Source organism: Nannospalax galili, unplaced genomic scaffold (assembly GCF_000622305.1).
Source record: "Nannospalax galili isolate Female #2095 unplaced genomic scaffold, S.galili_v1.0 scaffold302, whole genome shotgun sequence".
NCBI lineage: Eukaryota > Metazoa > Chordata > Mammalia > Rodentia > Spalacidae > Nannospalax > Nannospalax galili.
This window is the reverse complement of record NW_008350120.1, coordinates 1,152,480-1,180,064: the sequence shown is the minus strand read 5'-3', so window position 1 is coordinate 1,180,064 and position 27,585 is coordinate 1,152,480. Positions and strand designations below refer to the sequence as shown.

General features: G+C 46.7%; 1 protein-coding gene across 4 annotated transcripts in view; it reads left to right on the top strand.

Moving 5' to 3' along the window:
• The window catches only part of Prkag2 (protein kinase AMP-activated non-catalytic subunit gamma 2), a 303,018-nt gene that overhangs the window by 249,901 nt on the left and 25,532 nt on the right, over positions 1-27,585 (top strand). For 2 of the 4 annotated variants that reach the window (XM_008847248.3, XM_029570474.1), the window contains one exon: positions 15,496-15,599. In XM_008847248.3, the coding sequence (XP_008845470.1) occupies positions 15,496-15,599 (104 nt within the window). Of the gene's footprint in view, positions 1-15,492; positions 15,600-27,585 lie in introns of all 4 variants that reach the window. The other 2 variants (XM_008847250.3, XM_008847249.3) reach the window with 1 other exon arrangement.

Below are 27,585 nucleotides of genomic sequence, written 5' to 3'. Positions count from 1 at the left end.
CGGTGCAGCCCAGGACCTGCCTGGGGGTGGTGCTGCCCAGAGTCTGGGCCCTCCTGCGTCAGTGGTCAATCAAGACAGTTTTAGTTTCTCAGGCGTGGCCACAGACCTACCTGATAAAGACCGTTACCCAATTGAGACTGCCTCAGATGACTCCAGGCTGTGTCACATAGACAGCTGAGGCTAACTAGGACAGTGACCAGTAAAAATCTCCAGCCTGGCCTCTGCCCTGTCAAGTGCCTAGCTGTCAAGTTCCCTCCTCCTCCTTCCCCCTCCCGCTTGTCCTTTCTGCCAGCCTAGTTTGATGAATGATCCCACCTCCACTTGGTTTAAAAGAATGACATTTTTCTCTAGCTCTTTCACCCACATCCCATCAAGATTGTTGCCTCTCACCATTGCTCTGGGCCCAGTCTTCATTTTTCTGTTGAACTGTCTTGATAGCTAGTATTTCTAGCCTCACTCTGCCCCCTCCAGTCCAGTCTTTTGACTGAACTGGGGTCCAGATTTCTTAGCATGGCCTCTGGGGTCCCTTCCTAGTGCCTTCTCTCTTCCTTCCTCCTCCTCCCTCCTCACATGCCCCCCCCCCCCAGCTCTTCCAGCCTTCTCTAAGGTCTTCCAGCTACCTGATCCCTCCAGGCCTTCTGCCTTCCCACAGGCCATTCCCTCTTTCCAGGTGGTTCTTCCCTTGCTAAATCCTGCAGTCGTCTACTCCTTCAAATGACCATAAAAGACAAATAGCCTTATCGTCCCCTTCTCATAAACTAAGAAGGTAAGCAGTTTGCAAGTCCTTCTGGCCCCAGACGGGACTTCATGGAGTGTCTGCGCGTGCGTCATGATTGGTGTATGTCATTAAGGAGAAATTGGGTTTCGTGTGTGCCTTTGTCCTTAAAGCTCGTGCTCTGTGAGAATGGAGAACGCTCACCATTGCCAAGTCCCAAAGGTACTGTGATGGCTGAGGCCAAGATTTCTGTGACCATTTGTTACGTGGGTGTTGGTGCCTCAGTGTTCACATTGGCACATAGACCTGAAGGCACTGTGGGAATGAGAGATGGTCTTGAGGATGGAGAGTAAAGCTCAGCAGTGGCAGTTGGGCAGAAGGCTGCATCTCTGCCCAGCTGTGCAGTCTAACCATGTCATGTCCAGTGATTGGACAAGTCAGAGGCATTCAGAAAGATAGGAGGGTTGCCTGCTTACAGTCTGGGTCTGAAAGTCTTTGAGATCTTTCTTTCATGGAAGTGAGCACTCTTGTGCTAAGGGTTGGGAAAGGGAGTGTGACTCATCTCTGATAAGAAAAGAGAGAGTCCTACTCTGGAGGCAGAGGCAGGCAGATCTCTGTGAGTCCAAGGACAGCCTGGTCTGCATAGAGAGTTCCAGGCCAGCTGGGGCTACAAGGATACAGGGAGACCCTATCTCAAAAAGACCAACAAAAGAAAAGAGAGAGTTGAAAAGAGAGAGAGAGAAACTCGTTTGGGGACCATTAGATTGAATTGTAGTTACTCTTCAGTCTGTTTAGTGAGTTGCTTTCTTCCATCCCACTTGAACTGTTTTCTGTGGCTCTGAACTTACATCCCATCACTGAGCGTCCTTGAGTCATGCCAGCCAATTCATTCCATTTTGGGATTATACTTTGGTCCTTTATAAATAAGTTATTAACAAGAATTTGCTGAATAAACCATACAGTGCATTTTCTTTGAAATGGGATGTTTGGGGCTAGGGATGTAGCTCAATTGGTGAGTGCTTGCCTGGCATGTACAAGGCCCTGGGTCTGATACCCAACACTGCATAAAACGGACATTGTGGAGCATGCTTGTAATCTCAGCACTGAGAAGTTGGAGGCAGGAAGATCTGGGAATTCAAGGTCATCCTCAGCTACATAGTGAGTTCAAGGTCAGTCGGCTTGAGCTACATGAGACCGTGTCAAAAAAGAAAGGAAGGGGGGAGGAACTAACAATAATGGGGTGTTTTATCCCTCCATTGTGACCCCCTCAAGGTGCCCCCATGTACATTGTAGTGTGTGTCCTTCTTCCTGGGTGTGTAGGCCTTGGCCTTCTTTGATTGCCCTAGCTCCAAAGCCTGGACACATGATCCACCCCACCCCTTTTTAAAATGCATATGTAATTAGTGTCATAGTCACTAAGAGCATAAGTCAGACCCAGATTGGGGTCCCAGGCCATCGACTTAGAAGGTCTGGGACCTTAAGCAAAGTACTTTAAGCGTTAGATTTTTCATGTGTAACTTTGGGCACAACAATAACCCAGCTGCTGTGATTATATGTGGATTGAACAACATGATTCTCACTCACTAAAAGGGCATGATATGTGGTCCAGTTTCCGAAAACAGTAACTGTAATGACCACCCTAAAGAGCATAAAAAAAGCCAACTAAGCAAAATTTTTCGGTTGAAGTCACCATAGGAGCCCGGTCCCTGTTCATCTCGGCTGTCAGACCCTGCCTGGCAGAAGTCTGTGGGTACCGCCCTTCTACCAGCAAAGCCGAACGCTGCTGGTGTTAATGTCTGCTCGGGAATACCCTGCAGAAGAATGGTGGCTCACACCTGCAACCCCAGCACTCTGAGGTGGAGGCAGTAGGAATCCCACAAGTTCAGATCCAACCTGGGCTACATAGTGACAGTTTGAGACCCTGTTCCAAATAACCGAAAATAAAAAGGAGGAGAGGGGGTGGGATACCAGGGCTGGTAACGTGGACTTGTTTCCTGGCATATAACTTCTAAAATCCTTGAAGTCGTCAAAGTGGCAGTTGTTTCGTGTGCTGACTGATGTGCGCTGCTGGCTGGCTGTCCCTCGGTAGCTAAGGGTGAGGCTAGTCACCAGAAAGACCAGAAAGCTCGGGGTCAAAGAGTCGAAGGGACTTTCAGATCATAGCCTCTGGAGAAGAGAGAGTAGCCTAAGGTCCATCAGCAGTGACCAGCGATTTAATCAGCCATGCACACGAAATCAAGCTAACATTTAAAAAAAAGCTGGGCGTGGTGGCACATGCCTTTAATCCCAGCACTAGGGAGGCAGAGGCAGATGGATCTCTGAGTTTGAGGCCAGCCTGGTCTGCATAGCGAGTTCCAGGTAAACTGGGGCTACAGGGAGACCTTGTCTCAAAAAGACCGAAAAAATAAAATAAAACCCTAAAAGACAGGGAGTCCAGAGAGCTGAGTGTGTGAAGGTTTATGAAAGCCCATGTTCTTCTCCTAATGCATCTTCATCTGTATCCATTGTGAGAAACCTTTAAATGTTTCCAAGTTCTTTGAGCAAACTAATGGAGCTCAAGGAGAGGGTCACAGGAACCTCTGTTGAGAGCCAGTCAGTCAGGTGGGAATTCCGGAGGCCAGGACTTAGAACTGGGGTCTGAATGGAGGTAGATGGTCCTGGGGACAGACCGTTACACCTGTGGGATCCAGTGCCACCCCAGGTGGGTAGGCAGAACTGAGCTGAATTAGAGGGCTTCCCAGCCAGGTCCTGCAGACATGGTGCTCTGTGTATGGGGAACAGCTCCTACATACTTGGTCACAGAGCTCTGTGTTGATTGTGGAAGAAGGGGAATGGAGAGCAGAGATGGGAAGGGGGGGGCAGGAGGTTGCTTAGGAGGGAGGGGAGGGAAGGGAACAGTAAGAAAAATTCCCTTTTCCCTCTGCAGAAAGACTAATTTGCTGAAGGTCACAAGGAAGGTGGCCACAGTTCTGGGCTAGGTTTGGTCCCCTGGGCCCTGTTTTTCCTTCTTCTCTGCCCCTGTTTTGAACTTGAGTCCTTGAGTCCCTACTAGAACACACTGGCCCTTGGCCCCCCAGGCCTGTGAGCTGGTGAGGCGTCTGCTGCCGGTGCCTTGTAAGGTCTCTGCAGGTGGCTTTCCCATGTTCCGATTGGAAGTGGCCCCTCCTGGCAGAGCTGCTCCCTGCTGTAAGAGCAGTGGTGTGTGGTGCTGGAGAGTCAAGACCCACAATGGGAGGCCCTCAGCCCTGAAGGTGTGTGCACATTTGTGGACGGACATTGAAACGCTAGAAAATGGTGTTGCTTCTGTTGGAATGCAGGTAGCCTCTTGTTGAGGTGTCAAACTCCAGACCACTCCTGGGGGCTGCTGAGGACTTGCGGAGGCACCTGTCTGACCGAATTCACCAGACTGATCTGCCTTCCAGCGGTTTGCCCAGTAGACTCCTTTATCTCTGGTCCCTCCTACAGTCTACTAAGACGACAGGCAGTGTAAGCTGGTGAAAGTCCTGCCCAGCAAAAATGAAGCTCGGCTCCTGGAGAAGGCAGTGACGCAGATAAACCTTTGTCAGGTGTGTTCTAGGGGATGAACAACAGAGGGTCAGAGATGAGAGGCTTCTTGACTGTAAACAGAGTCTCAAAAATAATATTACAGGAAAGTGGGGCTGTGTCAATAAGTTTTAGAACTTTTCATTTGTGTCTTAAGCACATATTACTGATAAGTATTTTCCTAGTTTATTAGACCTTTTTACCAAGCACATCACCATAGGGGGAAAAAAAGTGATTGAATCCGTACCCTTTAAATACATGAACCTTATAGATAGAAATTATATTTTAAATAGGGCTATGGATTTGGCTCAGATGGTAGAGTGCTTCCCCAGCGTGCACAAAACCCTGGGTTCCATCTCTAGCACCATATAAGCCGGGCATAATGGCATAAGCCTGTAATCTCAGCACCTGGGAGTTGGAGGCAAGAAGGTCAGAAGTTCAAGATCATCCTCAGCTGCATATGGAGTTTCAGGCTAGCCAAGAAAAGTATAGAAGCCATGGATTTGGCCCAGTCAGTAGTGTTTCTCCCACATGCACAAAGAGAGTTGATCCCCAGAACCCATGTTGGGGTAAAAAAAAAAAAAAAAAAAAAAAAAGCCAGCGTAGTGATAATGTGATTGCTTTTCCTGGGCTGAGGAAGCACAGATGGGTGAGTGGATCCCAGGACCACTGGCTAGCCAACCTGGCCTGCTTGGTGAGCTCCAGTCCAGTAAGAGACTTTGTCCCAGAAAACAAGGTGGACAGTGCCTGAGGAACAACACCATAGCTTGAAAACTCTGGCCTCCAAAACACACACACACACACAATTATACATTAACCAAGGCATTTTTAAGTAACTAAAAAGCTTCACTCCGCCACTTTCCCCAAGTAGAATGACATCCAGCCTGCCTGCTTGTGGGTAGATTCCATAAAACCTTCAAGGAGTAATGAAGGCCTTGGTTATTAAGTTGTTTCAGGTCACAGAAAAGGATGGGTGTTCTATGAAGCCTGCTTTGTATGTAAGCCAGAGCCAGGGACGATAGCAGTCAGAGGAAGGCAGGGGATCAAGCATGCACACACGGAAACGTGGGCAGAATCCTAGATGAGCAGAGTGAGCCTGGAGCCCAGTGTGTTGTGGCCAAGCAAGGCTTGTCCTGGAATGGCAGATATCCCTAGTAGATCCAGACACCCACCCAGGAGTTCGTAGCAACAGAAAAAACAAGAGTCTCCCATCATCTGGGAAATGCAGGGAGAGCCATGAGCAGGATTCCACCCGGGCTCCTTTCTCAAGGTCCCCAGTAAACTAAGGATCGAAAGAAGCAGTGTTGCTGCTCGGCGGTCCCTGTCCCTAACGTCCAGGTGTCGCCTACCGTATGATCTGACCGTGGTCCTCACTGTGGCTCAGTGCTGTTGGCTTCTGTTCATGAAGGGGTTGCTGGCTGGTGGTGGCAGGTGCTTTTGCTTTGGTAGTTCCTACAACTAAAGCCAAACCCAAACGGATGGGAACATTGCGTGGGGCAAGCTCCGCGGGGCATTCCTGAAGCATTTGTTGCAACCGGTTTTGAACTATGTAATTGATTGCAAACTGTTTGCCTCCATTCTGGGATTTGGCAGGTTTTGGTTGCTTGGGTTTTTTTTTTTTTTTTTAAAGATGCACTTATTTTTAAGTTTATGTGTATGGATGTTTTGTCTGCATGTATGAAGGAACACCACATGCGTGCAGTATCTACAGAGTCCAGAAGAGGGTGTCAGACCCCCTGGGATTGGGGGTATAGATGGCTGTGAGCCGTCATGTGGGTGCTGGGAACTGAACCCAGGACCTCTACAAGAGCAGCCAGTGCCCTAACTTCTAGGTCATCTTTTTAGCCCCTGGTTTTTTTGAGATAGCTTTTCATGTAGCCCAGGCTGGTCTGAACCCACTGTGTAGCTAAGGATGACCTTGGACTCCTGATCCCCGTCTTGCCTGAGTGCTGAGCTTCCAAGCATGCCCCATGTGCCCAGCTTTGCCTTAGTCTTCACTCTCCTTTCCCTTCTTTCCTAACAATCCCTGCTGCTTTGCTCTTAATTTAGAAGATCATCTACAGTCTGTCAGCTGTAGACACACTTAGCCCCATACCACACACATGCGTTCACAGACACAGAGGCACACATGCATGCACAGAATCAAGTACAAAGACACAGACGAGAGTAAAACACTCATGGACTCCATTCTGCTACTTCTGAGTCCTCGAGTCATATTTAAGATTTACCTTTGTGGGCTGGAGAGATGGCTCAGCGGTTAAGAACACTGTTCTTGCAGGGGACCTGGGTTCGACTCCCAGAACCCACACGGCAGCTAAGAACTGTCCATAACTCCAGTTCCAGGGGATCCGACGGCCTCTTCTGACCTCCGCGGCAGTAAGCTTACCTGAGCACAGCCTGCGTTTTCACCGCCTGTGTTGGCCTCTGCCTCAGGCACACCTTTGTCTTTCTCCCCTGCTGCCATTGCCTCCGGGCTGACTCACAGCCCAGGACAAGGTCTGCAGTGGGGGCCTGTCTTGGAGAGAGGACGCATCTATGGAGTAGAGGACATGGGGGCAGGGCGTCAGACAGAGCTGGAGATGCAGCCAGGCCACCGCAGGGCTTCTCAGATTATTTCTGCTGATGCTTAGAACCATATGCTGCCAATTACAGGCAATGTGGGCTGGAGATGGGGAGTACCCACAGCCTCTACCCACCAGATGCCAGGAGAGCCCTCCACGTGCACCCCAGCCTGCAGCAGAACCCTCTCAGGGTTTTACCCAGTGTCCCCTTGGGGCAATCCCACTCCCATGAAGATCCCAGCCCTGGCATGTGGGGCTCCTGTGTGCCACCAGCTTCCTCCATGCCCCCAAAGATGCCCCTGCTCTTCTATGGACCCCTCCATTTGTTTGGGGCCAGGTCAGGTCCTTTCTTCCCTCTTTACCCCAAGATTACAGGGCACACACTTTGCTTTTTCTAACTTGCTTCTTGCTTTGAGTCTGTGTGCAACGTCGTTGAATTGATTCCACCCATATTTATTCGTACCATCTGTCCCCTGCCCGTTGTCTAGAACACTGGAAACACTGGTTGCTTCCTAATAGTGTGCTGTTTTGGAGAAAGTTATTTGATCCTTTCATCTGTGGAGTGGGGTAATTACTGTACTTTCTTGTGGACTCAGTTCCATCGTGGAGAGTGTTGAGAACAGAACTGTGGCTACTGCTAAGTGACCTTGGTTGGCTACTGTGCATCACTATTGTTATTTATTACTGTATTAGCTTTTCTGCACTGTTATTTTAGAAATGTCTTCGTGCCTCTTACTGCTGTTTCAAATCAGAATTTCTAGTGGTGAAGTTAACTTCCTGGCGGCATTCTTGTGGGAAGTACGTCTTGATCCAAACTGGCCCTTTCCTTCCAGTCTTGGAACTGGGTCACTGGTTTGCCCCTCCAGATCCACATTCTATCCTTTTCCATCCTCAGCCCTGGCATCCTGACCTCCAACACTGCCCCAGTGTGCTCCCCACACTTCCGGAATTTCTTCCCAGCTTCCTTTTCTGCCTAGAGAATGTCAAGCTGGGTGTGTTCAGAGGTACATGTGCCTGCTTAGCACATGTGAGGCTCTGGGTTTGTTCCATCCCAGGAAAAAGAAAAAGCAGAGCCTGTCAGAGATGAATTCTCGCAGGTATCTGTGGCCATTTTTGACAACTTGGTTAGGGGGAAGAAAAGGGCTGTGGCACACAAAGGCTTCAACAGACAGGAGTGTGAGCACCACTTCTTTTAAGTGGCACCATGTTCAAGGGTTGGGCTGAGATAAATAACACTGTGGCCATGTGTTAAACAGGACTGCCCAGTGGGTAGGACTGGATCTCAGCTTGATGCAGCTTGTCACTTTACCCTCCTGTGATCTGTATTTGAGGAGGCCAGGTTCCGAGGGACTTACCCTTCCCCTGTATGAGCATCTCTGTATGGTTGAGATCGGCCATCTAAAAAGCAGGGTTTGCTATCCCCTGGTCTAAGCAGGAGTCCAGGACAAGACCAAAAGAACTGGTGGAATTTGGGCCTGGGCAGCGAACAGGCTCTGCATCTTGCAGCTACTGTCTCATGGTTGGCCGCTCCCAGCGTGAGACCAAACAGTGCGTGATGGTGATGTCCAGTTGGTAGTTGAGTTAATTACTTTCCTTGCTCCTTTGGCAGCATACCCGGCAAGAAGCCACTTAAGAGAGGAGGGGTTTATTTTGGTTCACAGTTCAAGGGGCTGCAACCTATCACAGCAGCAGGTGGAGAGGGGGTGATCACTTCACACCTACAGTCAGGAAGCAGAGAGTTGAATGCTGGTGCTTAGCTCACGTTCTCCTTTTTTGTGTGGTCTAGGACCCCAGCCTAGGAAATGGTGCTGTCCCCATTTAGGGTGGATCTTCTGCATTAACCTAATCTGGATAATCCCTCACAGACATGCCCAGAGGTTGTCTCCTCAGTGAGTCTACGTCTGCTAGACATCCTGTCCTGGACTCCTGCTTAGACCAGTATTAACCATCACAGCAGTGGATTGATGAGTAGGCATTATCTTCATACACAAGACATCCTGAAGTCCCCTCCTCAGCCACCCATCCTGCACTTCCTTTGATCAGTGCTCACTAGGAAAATGTCACTCGTGGTTAGCTGTGGTCTGCTTGACGGGCACGTTATAGTGACTGTCTTCTTCGTTTTCATACAGTTAAGACCAAAAAGACAAATGCAGTGTACACAGTTCTTACAAATGCCTTCTAAATTAAAAATCTGTGGAAGTAAATTTTAGAATTATTAATAACTTAATGGCATAGTGAGTTCTTCTGAAACCTGAAGTTGTGTAGTTTGCTGTATATTTAAAAATATGTATTAGACCGGCGAGATGGTTCACCTGGTCTTGGTTCCTGCCACCAAGCCACACACACACACACACACACACACACACACACACATACAGAGATAATAATAAATATAAATATATATTTAATGTGAAACTTTTTAAATTTTTCTTGCCATTCTACTCAATTTCATCTTTTCTAGCAAATTTAGAAAATCACTTCAGGGACTGGAGAGATGGCTCAGCAGTTAAGAGCACTGGCTGCTCTTGCAGAGGACCCGGGTTCGATTCCCAGCACCCACATGGCAGTTAACATCATCCATAACTCCAGTTCCAGGGTATCCAACACCCTCTTCTGACCTCCAAGGGTATTTATTGCATGACACGGGGGCAATTATATACCTTCAGGCAAAACACTCATACACATAAAATAAAGATAATTAAATAAAATATTTTTAAAAAGAAAATCAATTTAATATACACTTGCAACTTGTTAAACTATTAGATCAGTTTTGGTGTGCTTTAAAAAAAAATCATGGGGCTGGAGAGATGGCTCATCAATTAAGAACACTGGCTGTTCTTTCAGAAGACCTAGGTTTGAATCCTAGCACCCACATGGCAGCTAACAACTGTCCGTAACTCCAGTCCAGGGGGTCTGGTGACTTCTTATGTCCTCCAGGGGAATGCACGACATGGGTGCACTCACATACATGCAGGCAGTACACTCATACACATAAAATAAAAATAATAAATAAAATCATAGGGCCTCTTTCAACATGATCATTATTTCTGTGAAGAACGGGAAAAAAAATCCCTCTCCAGTGATCTCATTTTATAAAGGTGCATATACTGTAAATTAAAAGTTTATTCACTGGCCATTACATCTAGATTCACCAGTGGTCCGCCCTTTTTAGAGGGTGCGTATTACATGCTCATGTGCAGGGCAGAGGACAACTTGGTGGAATGAGTTCTCTCCTTCCCCCATGCGGGTCCTGGGGATCAGTGTCACCAGTGATCTTTTAAACCTGTGTGCTTTGTTTGTTACCATATGTAGCATCACAGGACCCCAGACACATACATTTGCATTTGTTCAGTGTCTTATGGTTTAGCAAACGGTGACTTACACCTAATGTGGGAACTCCCTGAATGCCGGGGATGTAAAGAGTGAGCCATGTTTGTTGATGGACAGTTTACAGTCTCAGGAAGAGCCCGGCCTGTAAATGCAGTGGGCCTATGAGGGCTCCTGCACTGAACTGCTCATAAAGTGTTAATGGACAAGTCAGAACGGCAGCAATTAAGTCTACCTTGAAGGTGTTCCAAGAGGAAGTGTTCTTTGAACTGAACTTTGATGGTATATTAGTGTCCTGAGGCCACCATAACAAATTACTGCAAGCTTTGTGGCTTAGAACAACAGAAATTTATTTTCCTATAGTTCCAAAGGCCAGAAGTCTGAAATGGTCTTCAGCAGCCCCTGGAGGCTGGTGGTGGGGAGGGTCTCTCCCTGGCCTCTCAGCTGCCACTGGTTGTTGGCAGTCCTTGGTGTCCCTTGGGCTGTAGAGGTGTCCTCCAGTCTCTGCACTGCCTTCATGCTCCTCTCTGGGTCTCTCTCGGCCCTTCTCTCTTATGAGGCCATGTCATGATGCCCAGTCCCAGTCCAGGATGAACAAGACACCTCATGTAAGGGTCTGACATCTGAAAAAAACCTAAGTGCAAAACATTTGCATTCTGATGTTTCCAGGAGATGTGCTAGAGGAAAGAGTCACTATTCAACCCTGTTAGCAAAAGGATGTCAGCTGACTGTAACAGTACCCAGTGTCTTCAGAGACGCAGGCCAACACCACGGAACACCTTCCGGATGTCAGCTTTCTGAAGTCCACACACGTCCTTTGAGGACATACCAATAGGACCCCAAAGCATGGTTCCTGGGAGAGATGGTGAGAGAGGAGGCAGGAGGTTACACTTAGGCTGTTTGGAACTTGAATCAAATGGGGTCCACTATGTTGGTTGTGGGGAGAGGGGTGAACAGGACAGGATGTGAAGTCATTAAGCCAAGGGCGTTATGGCATCAAATCCAATTTTAGAAAGACAAATCTTGATGTGTATATATTCCCATTTAGTGTTTGCGTGTAAACTTAGATGCTGCATCTTGAAAATTATGTTAACCTTTATTTTAAATTTTAAATTACATACATGCTTTTTAAAAATTATGTATGCACTTGCTGCTTTCTGAGATTACTCTTTGGCAACTCCCTTGAATAGCAGCATTGGGCCAGCACACAGTTAAGGAGTAGTAAGATGTCAGGGCTGGAGAGATGGCTCAGTGGTTAAAAGCACCAGCTGCTTTTGCAGAGGACCCAGGTTTGATTCCCAGCATACTCATAGTGGCTAACAACCGTCCATAATCCAGTTCCAAGAGACCTGACACCCTCTTCTGGCCTCCATGGACATTGCATAACATAGGTGCACTTATATACATGCAGGCAAAACACTCATACAGATAAAAGTAAATTTTAAAAAATGTTTAAAGTGTAGTAAGATGTAGCATTACTGCACCTTGTGAACCTGTTCCTCAAGTGCCAGTTGTTAGGCATCCAGGCAAGCAAAACAGCAGAAGCAAGAGTGGACCATTGGGATGCCATCGTAGCCCCAGGATTTTTACATGTCCAAGTCTAGGCTTCTCAGGAATTCTAATGATGTGTCTCAACAGCCTGCTGTATTGAATGCTTTGGGTGGGTTGGGTTGGTTTGTTTGGTTTAGGGTTTTTTATGGGGTTTTTTTCCCCTTTGGTTTAACTCTAAATTACTTATTTTCTCTCTGTTTTAATACATGACTTCCTCTGAATGCAATTTTGGACTTTACCATAATATAGTGTAAGCATCTCCCTCTGAGAATTGGAAAGTTCCTCCTAAGTGTGGAGAAGCAGCATAAATTAAGGAAGAGGGCACTGGCTACTTTGTTGCCTGACTTCAGATGTTCATAATTCTGTGGTTGTAAGTGTGTTCTTTGCATCATAAGAAAAGCATCAGACATATCCCAGCTGTGGGACATCCTCCAGTGGGCCAGACAAGCTGTTCACAGTCCAGAGGCACCTGAGGAGACGTGGCTGAGCCAAGTGTGGGATCCTGGGTGAGATCCTGGCATAGAAAAAGGACTTGAGGGAAGCCAGGGAACTCTGGGTGGTGTGGTGGCTTTTGTTAATAATTCCTTCGTTCTTACTCTATGGCTTCATTACGCAAGCAGTGTACCGTACAAGGCAAGATGTTAATAGTCGGGAGCACAGCTCCATGTGACTGGGCAGCTATGTAAGACGTCTTGTCAAGGGGAGTCTGGCTCCCCTTACCTTGCTTCGCTCCAGGAAACTCTAACAACTTCCTGGTCTGGATGGATGGAGGCTGGGGGGTTGAGGGGCCCAGTCCCAGGAGAGCCTTTGCAGACTGGAGGACTGCGTGAGATCCAGCGTGAACTCCATGGTCCTCACAGGTGTGCCAGTAGAGAGCAAATGCCCGAGTGGCTAGGCCCAGCCTTCGAGCAACCCCGTGTAACCCAAGAAAAAAAATATAAGCCTGAGTCCATATTGATGCCATCGAATGGCCACTCTCATGAACAACTGTACCGGAAAGAATTATGCCTCATAATTTACATAGGTGCTCTAAAGGAACAGGAGACCTGACTCCTCACCTACTGAGTGTGGGCTTCTTACAAAGACCACAGCACATAGTGGTAATGAACTTGATGAATCCTGTTGGCCATTGTGCCTTTGATATGAGTTCACCCCAAGATGGTGATGAGAAACCCATCACCCCCCCACCCAGATTGTTGCCTGTCCTCAGAACTGTCAGGGTCATCAAAAAGAAGGGTGGTCTGAGCGGCTGTGCAGTGTAGCTGCATTAGTTACTTTCTGTTGCTGTGAGAAAACACCTTGACCAAGGCAACTTATAGAAGAGTTTATTTGGCTTACAGTTCTAGGGATAAGGGTTCATCATGGTAGCAGAGGAGGTATGGTGGCGGGAGGTAGCCGGAGGCAGAAAGCCAAGCACTAATAACCACAGGCAACAGAAAGAAACTGGAAATCCAGCAAGGCTTAAGAATTCTCAAAGCTGTCCCCCAGCGACGTATTTGCTCCAGCAAGGCCACACTTCCCAAAGGTTCAAGGACCCTCCCCAAAACAGCACCACCAACTGGAGACAAGTGTCCAAATACTTGGAGCCTATGGGGGACATTCTCATTCAAAACAACACCGGAATCTAAGCAGGCGTGGTGACCGTGGCTGTCGAGGCTGGGATCCTAAGCAAGAAGACGGGCATGAGAGAAAACTAAAGAAATCCTAATGCTGAGGCTTCCTCCCATCACTGTGACAAACTCTCATGACCAGAGGCAACACGGCAAGGAGAGTTTATTTGGTTTACACTTCCATTCTGATCACACGTCAGGGCAACAACTTGAGGCTGGAGGCAGGAACCATGGAGGATTACTGGCTTAATCTCTAGCTCACTTTTTTATACGGCCCGGAACCACCTGGAACGGTCTCGCCCCCAATGGGCTGGGTCCTCCTGCATCAATTAATAATCAAGACAATCCCCCACAGACATGTCTACAGGTTAATCTGATCTCGGCCATTCCTCAATGAAGGCTTTCCTGTCAGACGACTAGGCTGTGTCAAACTGACAGTTGAGCTAATAAGTAGGGATTAATAATACTGGATCATTGGTTTATTGTCTGTGACAAGTGTGCCATAATAGCTTCAGGGCAGAAAAGCCGTAGGTAATGCCCAGGAAATAACTCCTGATCCCAGAGGCTCTGGAACTGCCTCCTGCCACCAGAGAAGAACCTACACTAAGACATGATGAGTATTTGTGGACCAAATTAGTGCATTAATTGCCTGTGGAAGATTCTGATCATTCAGAGAAACTGTCCAGGAGGCTTCAGGTTCAACTTCCAATTCCAGAGCCTTGAACTGTCCTTGAGCTGAAGGAGTTAACAGGGCCAAGAGGAGAAGATGGGGAAGTTAATTCTAAGCAGAGGAAGCAAAAGTTTAAGGCCCTGGGGAAGAGCACTTAGCATTGATGAAAGGCCAGACAAATACCCTGTGGCTGAAGATGAGCCTGGGAGTCCTGGGGCACAGGACCTTGAGTTAGGTCAAGGATTCTGCCCATGTTTTCATTAGTGAAGTAGGGGAGGCAGGTGTGGTTAGACCTTGTTATAGTTTCATTTCTTTTGCTGTGATAAAATACAACTTAGGGAAAGAATGATTTATTTCAGCTTAACAATCCTCGTTCCAGTCCATCATTGACGGGCGTCAAGGCAGGAACCTGAAGGCTTGCTGTTCCACGCAGCGTGACCTCCAACCAGGGAACTCACTTCACAGCTTAAGACGTACGACAGGAACCGTGGAGGATGCTGCTGACTGGCTCCAGGCTTCTTATCCCTAGCTGGCTTTCTTACATAGTTCAGGACCACTTTGTCTAGGGAAGGGTGCTGCCCACAGTGGCCTGGCCCCTCCTACATCAGTTAACAATCAAGACAGTCCTCCACAGGCATGTCCGCAGATCAGTCCGATCTTGGCAGTTCCTCAGTTGACGCTCTCCTCTGCGTCAAGTTGATGGTTGAAGCCAACAGGACAGTCTGTATGCGGCAGCTCTGTCTGGATACTGTACCAACAGCTTTAGAAAGAATGAGACAGAGAGTGAGGAGGTCAGTTAGGAAGCTGGTGCTCACTGGCCCTTGGAGAAGCTGTGGAAACAGAAACCAATGGGTTTCGGAGAGATCTGGGTACTAACAGGTCATGACATTGGTTAGATTGAAAGAGACAAGGGACATGGCTCCCGGGTGGTGCTGGGTAGAAATCTCGTTTGTTTGTTTAAATTATCAATTACCTTTTATAGAGATTTTAAAATTTTAAGATATTCTGGTTATTTGTCCACAGTTACTGTTTTAAGGGCTTCTAGTCCCCTGTGCAGATCCACATTTCCACATGACCGTTACGTAAAAGTACCTTCCTAAATTTTTAAATTCCATCTGTTCATTGCTAATCTATAAAAAATACAATAACTGTTTTTCTTTGAACATTGCTGTATTTGTGACTTTGCTAAACTCATTTCTTTGAGCTGTGTGACTCTTTCCCCATAGATTCTGTACTGTTTTCTGTGTAGAAATATCATATCGTGTGCAAATAAACAGTTGAGGGATTTTTCCTTTTCAGCCTGTGGACCTTTCATATTTTTTTTCCTTATCTTGTCACAGCATCTGGGCCTTCAGTACAGTGCTGGATAGAATTAGGAGTGCTAATGTTCCCGCCTTGTCCTGGTCTTAGAGGAACCATTTCTTGATTCTCAAGTCCTTGGTGGTTTTTCACGTGTGTGCCCCATTGGTTGAGGGGAGCTCTTTATTAGCTCTGATCCATTGCTTTTCTTTTTAGCAGAAGACTCAGAAAGTGGCGTTTATATGCGATTCATGAGATCACACAAGTGCTATGACATCGTTCCAACCAGTTCAAAGCTTGTTGTCTTTGACACCACGTTACAAGTGAGTATACCCAAGTTCCATGAAGCATTGACACGTGGTTGGGGTGGATGCTTACATGTAGCTTTTTCTGGCAATGCCAGCAGACGTTTTTTCAGACCTTTCCACAAATTCAACCCTGCGATGAGATTTTGACCACACCTCTGTGGTAACCTTATAAGGAGTACTCTATCACTCTACTCTTTCTACAGATAGGGAAACTTGAATTCTAGCCTAAGAACTTAAATCAGAGTTTAATCCACAGATTCTGGAGTTTAAGAACTCCCAAAGCTAGCCTGTGATGAGGCGTGGAATTGAACCCAGGCCCGTCTGCTGGGGTTTGGGGCCTAGGCTTGCGTACACCAAGCTGCCTTGCCTTCCTCACTGTGGCTTGATGGCTTTGGTTAGGTTTTGGTTATTTGGTAAATACATGAAAAATATTTGAAATAATGTTGCTTAAAAAAATGATATTTGGGTGGATTATGTCTTGAAAATGAATTCTAATTTATTCTAGCAGAAAATTTGAACCCGATCATTTTGGTACAAAAAATTGTGTTTATTTACAGTTTATTTTTATCAATATGGCTTATAATCATATGTAGGTGTCTTTAATATATATGTGTATGTATATATATATATTCAGCATAAGTTGCATCTAATGTATAACATACATGAATACACAGATGCACCCGCACACGCATGCACATACACGTCACCATCAAGAAAGGTTGTCTTCACTTGCATTCCTACAAGTAAATACTGAGCCCCAAGAGCTTGTGGGCAAGTGGCTGATGAAGGATGTGCCCCCAGGAGAAACCCCAAAGGGGATGGGAGGAGAGACCGGGCCCCAGAAGCCAGCAATGATGTGCTCTCAGCAGCAGCCTGCAGGGGGCAGCCTCATCCTAAGCCCCAAGGGAACTGGGTTTGTGGCTCTCTGAAGAGTTTTTCCCAGCCTCTCTGCATCAGTTGATCCATCCAGAGCTGACCTGGGAAATGTCCCCCAGGGTCCTCCAGCTTTGCCCTGCCCCCGCCCCCCCATCACCTCCCATGGCTGCTATCTGCCTTTGCTCCCATGTACACTTCAGAGGAGCTGTCCGGGCCCTCAGACTCCCTCTACCTGCCTCTGTCCCTGCCTCATGGGACTGACAGGAAAACAGAAGTGGATTTGCTTTTGCTTCATTTCATTTCTGTATTTTGTAAATTTATGGAAATACAGTTGGTTTCATAAATTGGCTTTATAGCCAGGCATGGTGGCAACACACCTTTAATCCCAGCACTTGGGAGGCTGAGGCAGGTGGATTTCTGTGCGTTCGAGGGCCACATAGTGGTCTATATAGTGAGTCCAAGCCAGTTGGGGCTACAGGGAGACCCTGTCTCAAAAAGACAAAAATGAATAAATAAATATAAATAAAGACTTTCTGTCCTCTGACATGTAAGTTCTCTTTGATGAGATAAGCCTCTGGGTTCCTTTAAGTTTTTTGCAATATTTTTATAATTTTAATTTTTTCTTCATTTTATGTGTATGAGTGTTTTGCCTGCATGAGTGTAAATGCACCACATGGGTACAATGCCAGCAGAGACCAGAAGGGGGTGTCAAATCCACTAGAACTAGAGTCATGGGCGGTTGTTATCCACTATGTGGTGCCGGGAACCAAACCCCCATGCCAGCAGAGACCAGAAGGGGGTGTCAAATCCACTAGAACTAGAGTCATGAGCGGTTGTTATCCACTATGTGGTGCCGGGAACCAAACCCCCGTCCTCTGCAAGAGCAGCCAGTGCTCTTAACCTCTGAGCCATCTCTCCAGCTAGTCTGGTGCCAGCAGAGACCAGAAGGGGGTGTCAAATCCACTAGAACTAGAGTCATGGGCGGTTGTTATCCACTATGTGGTGCCGGGAACCAAACCCCCGTCCTCTGTAAGAGCAGCCAGTGCTCTTAACCTCTGAGCCATCTCTCCAGCTAGTCTGAATTCTTTTTCAATCCCTAAGATTGCCTGGTTCTTTCACACACAGAGGACAGGAAGCAAAATGTGCATATGGTAGGGACAGTTGAAGACCCCTGAGAGCTAAGACCACTGAAGGTGCCTGAGTAACTCGAATGCCCGTCCCCAGAGATCCATTAAATGAACGAATTCTGAAATGGGCATATCACAAAAAAAGTAATGTGACCATAAAGAAGAAAGAAAAAAGCCAGGCGTGGTGGCGCTCACCTTTGATCCCAGCACTCAGGAGGCAGAGGCAGGCGGATCACTGTGAGGTTGAGACCAGCTGGGGCTACAGGGAGACCCTGTCCCAAAAAGACAGAAAAGGAAGGAGAAAGAACAGCAGGGATGGGAACCTGAGCCTGTGACCCCAGCTCTCAGGGGCAGAGGGGAAAGATTGGGAGTTCAAGGTCTTCCTCCCGCACATAATGAGTCGGAGGCCAGTCTGGGATCCATGAGAGGAGAAGGAAGGGGTGGGGAGAGGAGGAGGTTTTCAAAAATGCATTTCTTTTTCAGTTTAAAAAAAAAAAAGAGCAGTTCTATAGAAGAATAAAAGTAATGACCTAGCTGCTCAGAGAGTGAAATGCCAGAGTCACAACGGGTCTGAGAAACCAGTCAGTCATTTGCAAGGTGGCTGAAGGAAGATGCTCCCAGACCAGAGAGTGGCGCTGGCTGGCAGGAGTGAGTAAAGGCCACCCAGCACCAGGGAGGAAGAGCATTCTTGCACAAGGCTTTCCAGCTTGAATCTCGTGAGGCCAATCCACCACCAATGAAGCCCCACTGGTTTAATACTGTCATTAACTGAAGGATCCGTGGCAGTCGCTCCTTACTGTTTTCAGACCTGAGGAAGTAGAAATCAAATGTACAGTTTGAAAAACTGTTACTTTTTGTTAATAAAACACCATGACCAAAAGCGACTTAGGGAAGAGTTTACTTGGGCTTATGGTTCCAGGCGGAGAGTCCATAATGGTGGGGTAGGTATGGCAGCAGGTAGCCAGAGCAGGAAACTGGCTGATCACATCTTTATCCACACCCAGGAAGCAGAGAGAGCAAACTGGAAGTAGGGTTAGGTTATAGACTCTCAAAGCCCACCCCCAGTGATGCACTTCCTCCAGCAAGGATGCTTGTCCTAAAAGTTCTATAACCTCCCCAAACAGTACTACCAACTGGGGACTAGGAGTTTAAATACACAAGCTTATGGGAGACATTTCTCATTCAATGCACCATGCCTGCCAGTTAGGGAATTCCCATCACCATAGCTCCACAGCTATCCATGACCATTGTGAACCGTGTCTCTGTGCCAGGCTGTTTTTAACCTTCAGAGCTCCCAGTGGAGGAAGACACTACAGGCACCAGTGTGACCATACATACCTCAGGGAAGGTGAGCGCCAGAGTGTCACCAGCGACTAACTCAGAGGCCAGGGAATGCAAACGTCAGGGCTCCATGATCACCTAGCATCCCATCCCATGGTTGGTGGTTCAAGTCTCTGCCAGGGCCCAGTAGGAAACAATTTTCTACAGAAGGCTGGTTGTGTTGGGAAGTTTTCTACTGTGAATTTCCCATCGGTGGAGGCTTTGTGCGGCTTTCCCCCCTTCTGTGTCATGAGGCTCAGCAGAAGAGCAGCTGTACTCACTACACAGCCTGAGGTGCCCTGTGAAAACCACTTTTAGAGTCATTCAGTACACTTGTCAGAATAGCACATGTAAATGTGTACATGCAGTTAGGCGTCGTGAGTGATTAGAGCCTCATCTGGCTGGAGAAACCAAACATCAAATGAATGATTTCTCTTTTTTTTAATGTTTTATTTATCATTTTTATTTTATGTGTATGAGTGTTTTGCCTGCATGTAAGCAAGTGCACCCATGTCCTGCAGTGTCCAAGGAGGACAGAAGAGGGCATCAGATCCCCAGGAGCTGGAGTTACAGCCGATTGTTAACCACCATGTGGATGCTGGGAATCGAACCTGGGTCCTCTGCAAGAGCAGTCAGTCTCTTAACAATTGAACCATCATCTCTCCAGCCCCAAATCAACAATTTCTGATAAGTCCACCCATAGAAGTCTGTTCTTCTGACTGAGTGTTAAATTCCTCTTTTTTGGCCAATCCCATGCATATTTTCCAGGTTTGTAAGATAGTGAGGATGTTCTAGTGTGTAAGCTGTTTCCTGCTGTGGGGGAAAGCTGTCCTCAGTAAGAAGGTAACAAAGCTGACTGGGAATATCTTGGGAAAAGTGAGTGACCTGTGTGGTGTTCATCCAGTGGCGCTTGTCACAGGGTATCTGGCTGACAGAAGTCACTACTATTTACTGATGGACTCACTGCCTTCATCCCCTTGAAAAGCCAAGAGAAATGCCAGGATCAGGACGCTCCATGGTATTGGAGAGTGTGATGGTGATCCTGTCAGCTTGACAGGATCGAGAAGCCCCTGGGAGATGATAAAGCTGGCCTCTGTGTGTCTGTGAGGTCATTTCCAGAGACTTCAATAAAGAAGGCTCTGATGTAACAAATAGTTTAATCCACTAATGGATTAAAAGTGTGACTGTCCGGACTATTGGAAAGTAGGGCTGAATTGGAGGAGGTAGCTTCCTGGGAACATGTGGTTGGGGTGTACTCTTACCCTTTGCCCTTCCTGTCCCTGCTCTACTCCACTTCCTGTCCTCCATGATGCAAGCTGCTCTATCATACCTGTGATGGACTGAGACATCTAAAACCATGAACAAAATAAATCTTATTTCCCTTAAGTCATTTCTGTTAGGTGGTTAGTGACAGTGGCAGTAATGGTGCTGGCTAGTTTGTCATCTTGACACAATCCAGAATTACCCAGGAAGAGGGTCTCAGTGAGGGATTGTCTAGAGCAGGTTGGCTTATGGGCATGTCTGTTGGGGACTGTCTTGATTGCATTCGTTGATGTGGGAAGACCCAACCTGAAAGTGTGCAGCATGGTTACCTGGGTGTGGATCCTGGACTGTGTAAGAGAGTGAGCTGAGCCGGAGGCACACACGCAGTTATTTCTCGTTACTCTCGACTATGGTTGTGATGTGCCTAGCTGTGTTGAGTTCCTACCACCTTGACTTCCCCGCAGTTACAGGCTGTAACCTGGAATTGTAAGCCAACTAAACTCATCCTCCCTTAAAGTTGCTTTTTATCACAGCAACATAAATGAAACTAAGACAGTATCACTAATAGTTTCCACATGTCTCTCAGAGCCTAGCTTTCTTGTCCGGTGTGGCGCGGTTGGGAAGTTGGCTGGTGCATCATGCAGAATTAAAGCTCCTTCTGTTCAGAAATGAGGTTCTCTCTAGGCTGCCCATGACTGCAGATCCAGAGCTGCTGGTCTCTGTATATGTCCCATACCTCTCCAGGGCTCCTCCCACACCACATCCTTGGTTCAGCCTTAGTACCTGGTGCCACAGCCACTTCCAGTACGGGTGGGCAGGATCACAGATGCTGGTTTATTTAGTCACGACGCCACAGCATGCTTGGGTAATGGGAATCTGGCATCCCACAGACAAAGAGCTTGGCACTGTGTACAAGTCCAAATACAGGACACCAATTCCAAATCCTCTCTTTCTGGGAACCGCTCCTGGTGGCCCTTCTCCACCAGTCAGAGTCCAGTGAGGAGATTGAGGCCACACCAGTTATTTGAACAGAAAATTAACATAAACAAGTGTTCATAGGATGTAGGTTACTGCTTGAGTGAGAGGGTAAATAAGGACCTCAGAGACTGTTCTCAGGGTCTGGCTTCCCAGGCCAGCATCCTCAGCATAAGCCAGGAACTTAAAAAATGCAGATTATGGGGCTCGTGGCAGAGCTGCCGAATCAGCAACTTGGGAGTGAGGCCTAGCAATCCATGTCTTGTCATGACTCTGAAGTACTCAGCTTTCACAAGCACTGCAGTCAGGCATCATGGAGGTACGAGGAGTCCAAGGGCATGCTTCTGAGTAGGACTTGTGTTTGGGGCGGGGGGTGGGGGTGAGGGTCTAAAGGAAACTTGTTCTGCACGGAATGGAAAAAATAGCAGACTGGATCCAGCAGCCACTACAGGAAATCAGGTGCCAAAGTAAGGCACTGGTAGGATGGAGTCCATGGAAGTCCACGGGCTATGAACAGGAAGAAGTAGAGAGTCCCTTCAACCCCTAGCTTACATCCCCTTGCTCTACTCCTCCATCGTTGGACCTTAGAGTAGAGCCAGCTGGCAATGCCAAAATGCAGTCTACAAATTCCCAGTATCACGAAGTCAAGTCGTGGGTGGATTCGGAGCCGACACGGCTTCATCTCTGAAACCTCGGAGGAAGAGGAGGACAGTTCCCTTTCCTTTCCAAGAAAGCCCAGAGAATCAGTTGTGAGAGTTGGTGATTCTGATAGATGACATCTCACAAATTGTGATAGACTTAAAGGTTAGTAACATTTCCTAATAGAATCACCACATTGTAGGATGGGGGAAAAGCTTCAAGAATTCTGTAACCCTCCCTCAACAATTGCAGTTTGATTTCTCTGTAAAAAAATGTTCTGCAGGGTCAGCTCAGCGGGTAAAGGTACCTGCCACCAAGCCTGATGACCTGCGTTCAATCCTAGGACCTCATGTGGTGGAAGGAGAGAACTCACTCCTGAGGTCTGTCCTCACATGCGCATGCACACACACAATAAAGAAATGCTCACAAACAATACCTTTATTTTTAATACACTTTATTTTAGATGAGTTTTAGATTTATAGAAACATTGCAAAGATAGTACAGCGAGTTCCCACCTAACCTACACCCAGTCTGTCTTTAACATTTTACATGTATGTGGTATGTTCGTCACCAGTATTGAGCTGATAGAACACATTATAAATTTTAAAACCTGGATTGTGACAGTCTCAGACTTTACTTGCTTTTGACAATTTAGTGGGGATTTTTGTTTGGTTGGTTTATTTTGTTTGGTAGTTTATTTTGTGGGGGTTTTTTGGCGGAGGGGGGGATGTTGTTTGTTTACAGGCCTGGAACTGGTGATCCTCCTGCCCCGGCCTCCTGAGGGCTGGGATTTAAGGTGTATGTCACCTCACCTGGTCTAACTTGGTGTTTTCAGGATTCTTAGTCACATATTTTCAGAATGTCTCTTAATAAGATGTATCTGTTTTTAGGCAGAGCATCTACATACATAGTTAAGGTTTTTCTTATTGGTTGTGGTGGCACCAGCTAGTAGAGATGCTGAAGAGACAGAGGCTAGCTGGTCATGAGTTCAAGGCCAGCCTAGACTATACCTTTTTTAAAAATTTTTCTGTGAGGAAGATATCTCCCTGCCCCTCCTCCATTTTTTCTTTTTCAGTGTGGGCGTAGGAATATTCATTTTAGACTTTGGGTTACAGTCCACTGCTACTTGATTTTGTTACTTAAATTATTCCAGGGGCTGGAAAGATGGCTCAGCAGTTAAGAACACGGGTTGTTCTTGCAGAAGACCCAGGTTCGAATCCCAGCTCCCACATGGCAGCAAACAGCTGTCTGTAACTCCAGTCCCAAGGGATCTGACAGCCTCTTCTGACTACCGCGGGCATTGCACAGCACGGGTGCACCTACCTACATGCAGGCAACACATGCATACACATAAAAAATAAAAATAAATAAAATTTAAAAAAATTATTCCAAACATTACGATTTGTAATAATGAAAGAGCACAAGCAGATACCCAAATTAGTAACTTGTGCCAAACCCTGGGGTTTTGCGGGGTGGGGGGAGCACATGGGGAATATAGCTAAGTGATAGAATATTTTCCTAGCATGTGTGAGACCCTAGTTTCAGCCCCTAGTACCACAAGAAGGAGGGAGGGAGAAAGACATACAAGTTTAAAAGAACACATGGGAAACAACATACAAAGCCAGATGTGGAGGCACATAATAATGATCCCAGCACATGGGAGCCAGGCAGGAGAATCATCGTCATTCAGTGCCAGTGTTGTCTACATAGTAAGTTCCAGGCCAGCCAGGGTTGCATAGCAAGACCCCATATAATTAAAAGTAAATTAGAAGGGCTATACCTAGAAGACACATGCCAGTATAATTTTGAGATAAAAATTAAAATGCACAAGGAAAATTAGGTGTTCATTTCTCTTCAAGGCAGAAGAAAAGACTGAGCTGGTCCTCTTGTTCGAGATCAGCACAATTAGGGGTAGAGAGATGACTCAGTGGTTAAGAGCACTGGCTGCTCTTGTAGAAGACCCGGGTTCAACTCCCAGTCCCCACATGGCAGCTAACAACCATCCATAACTCTAGTTCCAGGGGATCCAGCGTCCTCTTCTGACCTCCCACAGGCATTTCAGAACATGAGTGCAGTTACGTACATGTAGGCAGTACACTCATACACATAAAAATAATAAAATATTTTAAATACTTTCAAGATTGGCACCACTAGTGTGGATAGAGGCAGAGAAGTCCTGGCACCCAGTGGTGCTGGTTTCCTCATCAATGGGAATGAACTTAAGAAAGAGTGAATTGAAACCCAAAACAGTTACAAGATGATGGGTTGGTGCCTTTCTGTACAAAACCAACTCTGATTTCTGCCCCAGATGAATCACATCCTGGTACAATAAGAGGTCTTGAAAAGAGTTTACCAAGCTGTTTGTAATGTTGGAGACCGTGGAGATCAGATCTGATACTGAGACGTGAGGCCAAAGGAAAGGGAGGATAGAGTCCTCCCAGAACCTGAATCAGATGGCTAACGCATTCACAGCGTGTTTTACACACACACACACACACACACACACACACATACACACACACCAAGTCCCAGGAGACTGGCCTGACCTTGGTTTCTTGACTGTGACTGTCACATAGATGTGATGCATTGTCAGGCATCCCAGGATTTCACCTGGATGCTCTTTGGCAAAGCTTTGTGTGGTGTCCTAATGAGTAAGATGCAGACGTTTATCTTGGCACCTTAGAGAATGAATTAGACACAGACCTTTGGAGCGTGTTGATTAAACCTTAGCCTGGAGCAAGGTTTCTAATTTATAGGCACCTCTCTACCGTTTTAAAATCTCTTCACACTGCTTCACATTTCCACCCCCTCCTCACTTCACACAGGTGTGTTGGGATGTTACCTCTCCTTAGCCCTAACCACATGCCCTGATTTCCAGAGCCTTTCCACCATCAGGGTGGAAAGTCCTCAGAAGACCACAGTGGAGTCTAGAGTCCATCTTTCCCTGCTGTGGCCACCTCCACAGCCCACCATCCTGAGGGCTCACCTTGCTAGCTGTCCCCTCTTCTGTCTAGCTCTTTGGCCTCACCCACGTAGACTTTATAGTGCTTGTCATTAAAGGACCCCCTTCTAGAGCATCTTAAGTTACACCCTTCTTTATGCTGAAGAGAGATGCCTTGGGTATTGTTAAGGCCACATGGAGTCAGGTGTGGTGGCCTGTAGTCCTAGTACTCAAGAGGTTGAAAAGAAAAAAAGCTGGGGCAGGAAGATCTCAAGTTCAAGGCTGTCAGTGTATCTGGGCTATGTAGCAAGAGCCTTTCTCAAATAAAAAATAAAAACAATCTATTTGGCAAGTTTTGATGCCAGAGTTTAGCAAGAAACCAAGTTGGACATATCTAACGAACCTTAGCTTTTCAGCAACATTCGTTTTTAAAGCTTTACAATCAACTTAATGAAAATCAGAGTAACCTTATAGAATAGCATCAGGGCTCTGTCCGAGGAGCCAGCCCCAGTGTTTTAGACGCAGATAAGAACTTCTTAGCATGTGACTCCCAGAATCCCTTAGAGCCACAAAAGCCACCTTTAAAAACTCATCTCTGAATTAGAATCTTATGTCCCATCTTCATGTTGTTATTATATTAGATTGTTTGGGCATCCTATTAAAATGTAAATATGGGGGGGCTGGAGAGATGGCTCAGTGGTTAAGAGCATCTTCCAGAGGACTCATGTTTGATTCCCAGCACCCATGTCAACTCCAGCTCCAAGACATCCAGCACCCTCTTCTGGCCCCTTGAACAGTAGTACGCACACATGCAGCGTATGGTTGAAGAGAGAGAAATGTTCGTTGGTTCTCAAGACCCCTGAGGCGTCTTTATTGCAAATTTAATTCAAAGAAGATGATGCAGCTCTAATTTTATCCTCTTTATTGATTAATTGGTAACACCCTGTGCCTTACTCATAAAGAATTTTCCAAGTATAATTTTCAGTTGTTCCTCAAACCATCACTCACATGTTATGAAGAAAGCCACATTCTAGGAAGCCCTGTGACTGCAGACTGAGGGTGCCCAGACAGCAGAAACACAGGCTTAGGGACAAGCTCTCCAAAGTGGCTTTGAAGGGACTGGGCCAACCTTGTGAATGTTGGAATGTGAATCGGGTCCCTGTAGGACCGACCTGAGGTCACCACGGTGCATGGACCGATCAATAGTCTGTGTAGGTAAAATTAAATATGGGGGCTGTGGAGATGGCTCAGTGAGTAAGAGAGCTTACCACGCAAGTGTGAGGCCCCTGAGTTCAGATCCCCGGCATCCATGTGGAAAGCCAGATGTGGCTTCTCTCGTCTGTAACTCCAGCACTTGGAAAACTTGGGTGGAAACAGGAGAGTTGTTGGCATTTCCTGGCTGCCAGCCTAGCCAAAAAATGCAAGTGCCAGGTTCAGGAGAAACCCTGCCTCGAGGGAATAAGGCAGACAACATCCTCCGTGTACACGGATGCACACGGTCAGCACATACACTACACCCATAAATAAATACGTAAAACAACTAAATATTTTTCCTCTCTGTCAGCATCTGGTTTGGTCCATGTACAGTAGAAACTGAAAGTATTTATTTTTAATTACATTTATTTATTGTCTGTACGTGCGTGTGCATGCACATGCCACAGTCTGCAGCACGGAGGTTACAAGAAAATGTGAGGGTTGGTTCTCTCTGTCCACCATGTGTGTCCCAGGCATTGAACTTCAGGTCATCGGGTTTGGCAATAAGTACTTTTATCTGTTAAGCCATCTCATTGGTTCAGTTCAGGTTTTGTTTTTTCTAATTTACTTTTTTTAATCGTGTGATCCATGCATTTTATTTCCATTTCTTTTTTAATTAAAAATTTTTCATTTACTTATTTATTTATGTGTGGGGGTATGCGTGTGCCACGCTGTGAGTGTGGAGGCCAGGAGACAACTTGTGGGAGCAGTTCTCTGCTTCCATCATGTGGATCCCAAGGATCAAACTCAGGGGCAGGGGTGGGAGGGACATTTTCTTCAATGGTATAGGACTGGTAAGGTGCCCATGATACTGTTTAAAAAAAAAAAAAAAACTGGCTGGTGAGATGGCTCAGCAGTTAAGAGCACTGGCTGCTCTTGCAGAGAACCTGGTTCAGTTCCCAGCACTCACTTGGTGGCTAACAACCACCTGTAACTCCAGTTCCAGGGACTCCAACGCCTTCTTCTGACCTTTGTGGGCACTGTACAACACAGGTGCACTTACACACATGCAGGCAGTATACTCATACACATAAAATAAAACTAATACTTTTTAAAAACCTTATCTGTGCTCCTATAAGCAACCCTAATGAAACTCGTTGAGCCGTTTTTAAAAAGACATAAAAGTATAATGGGAAAATTAAGAAGAGGAAGGGGATGAGGGGAATGGGAGGGGACAAGGGAGGGGAATGGGTGAATAGGATCAAATATATTGTGCTCACATATGAAAATGTCATAGAGCCCGGCGTGGTGGCGCACACCTTTAGTCCGAGCACTCAGGAGGCAGAGGCAGGCAGATGTCTGTGAGTTTGAGGCCAGTCTGGTCTACATAGCAAGTGCCAGACCATCTGGGACTATAGAGAGACACTGTCTCAAAAAGACGAGAGAGAGAGAGAGAGAGAGGAGAGAGAGAGAATGTCATAATGTAACCCACTGTATAGTTGATTTATACTGATTTTAAAAATAGAAGGCTTCACGTCACATTCTTGCGCACCGTTGGTCCTCTGCCTTCAGAAAGCGCAAATTTGAAGTGAGTCTCGGAAGTTCCTTCAGTCAGTCTGGAACTGGCAGTCTAGGCCCTTCCTTTGCTTCAAAGCAAAAGATTAAG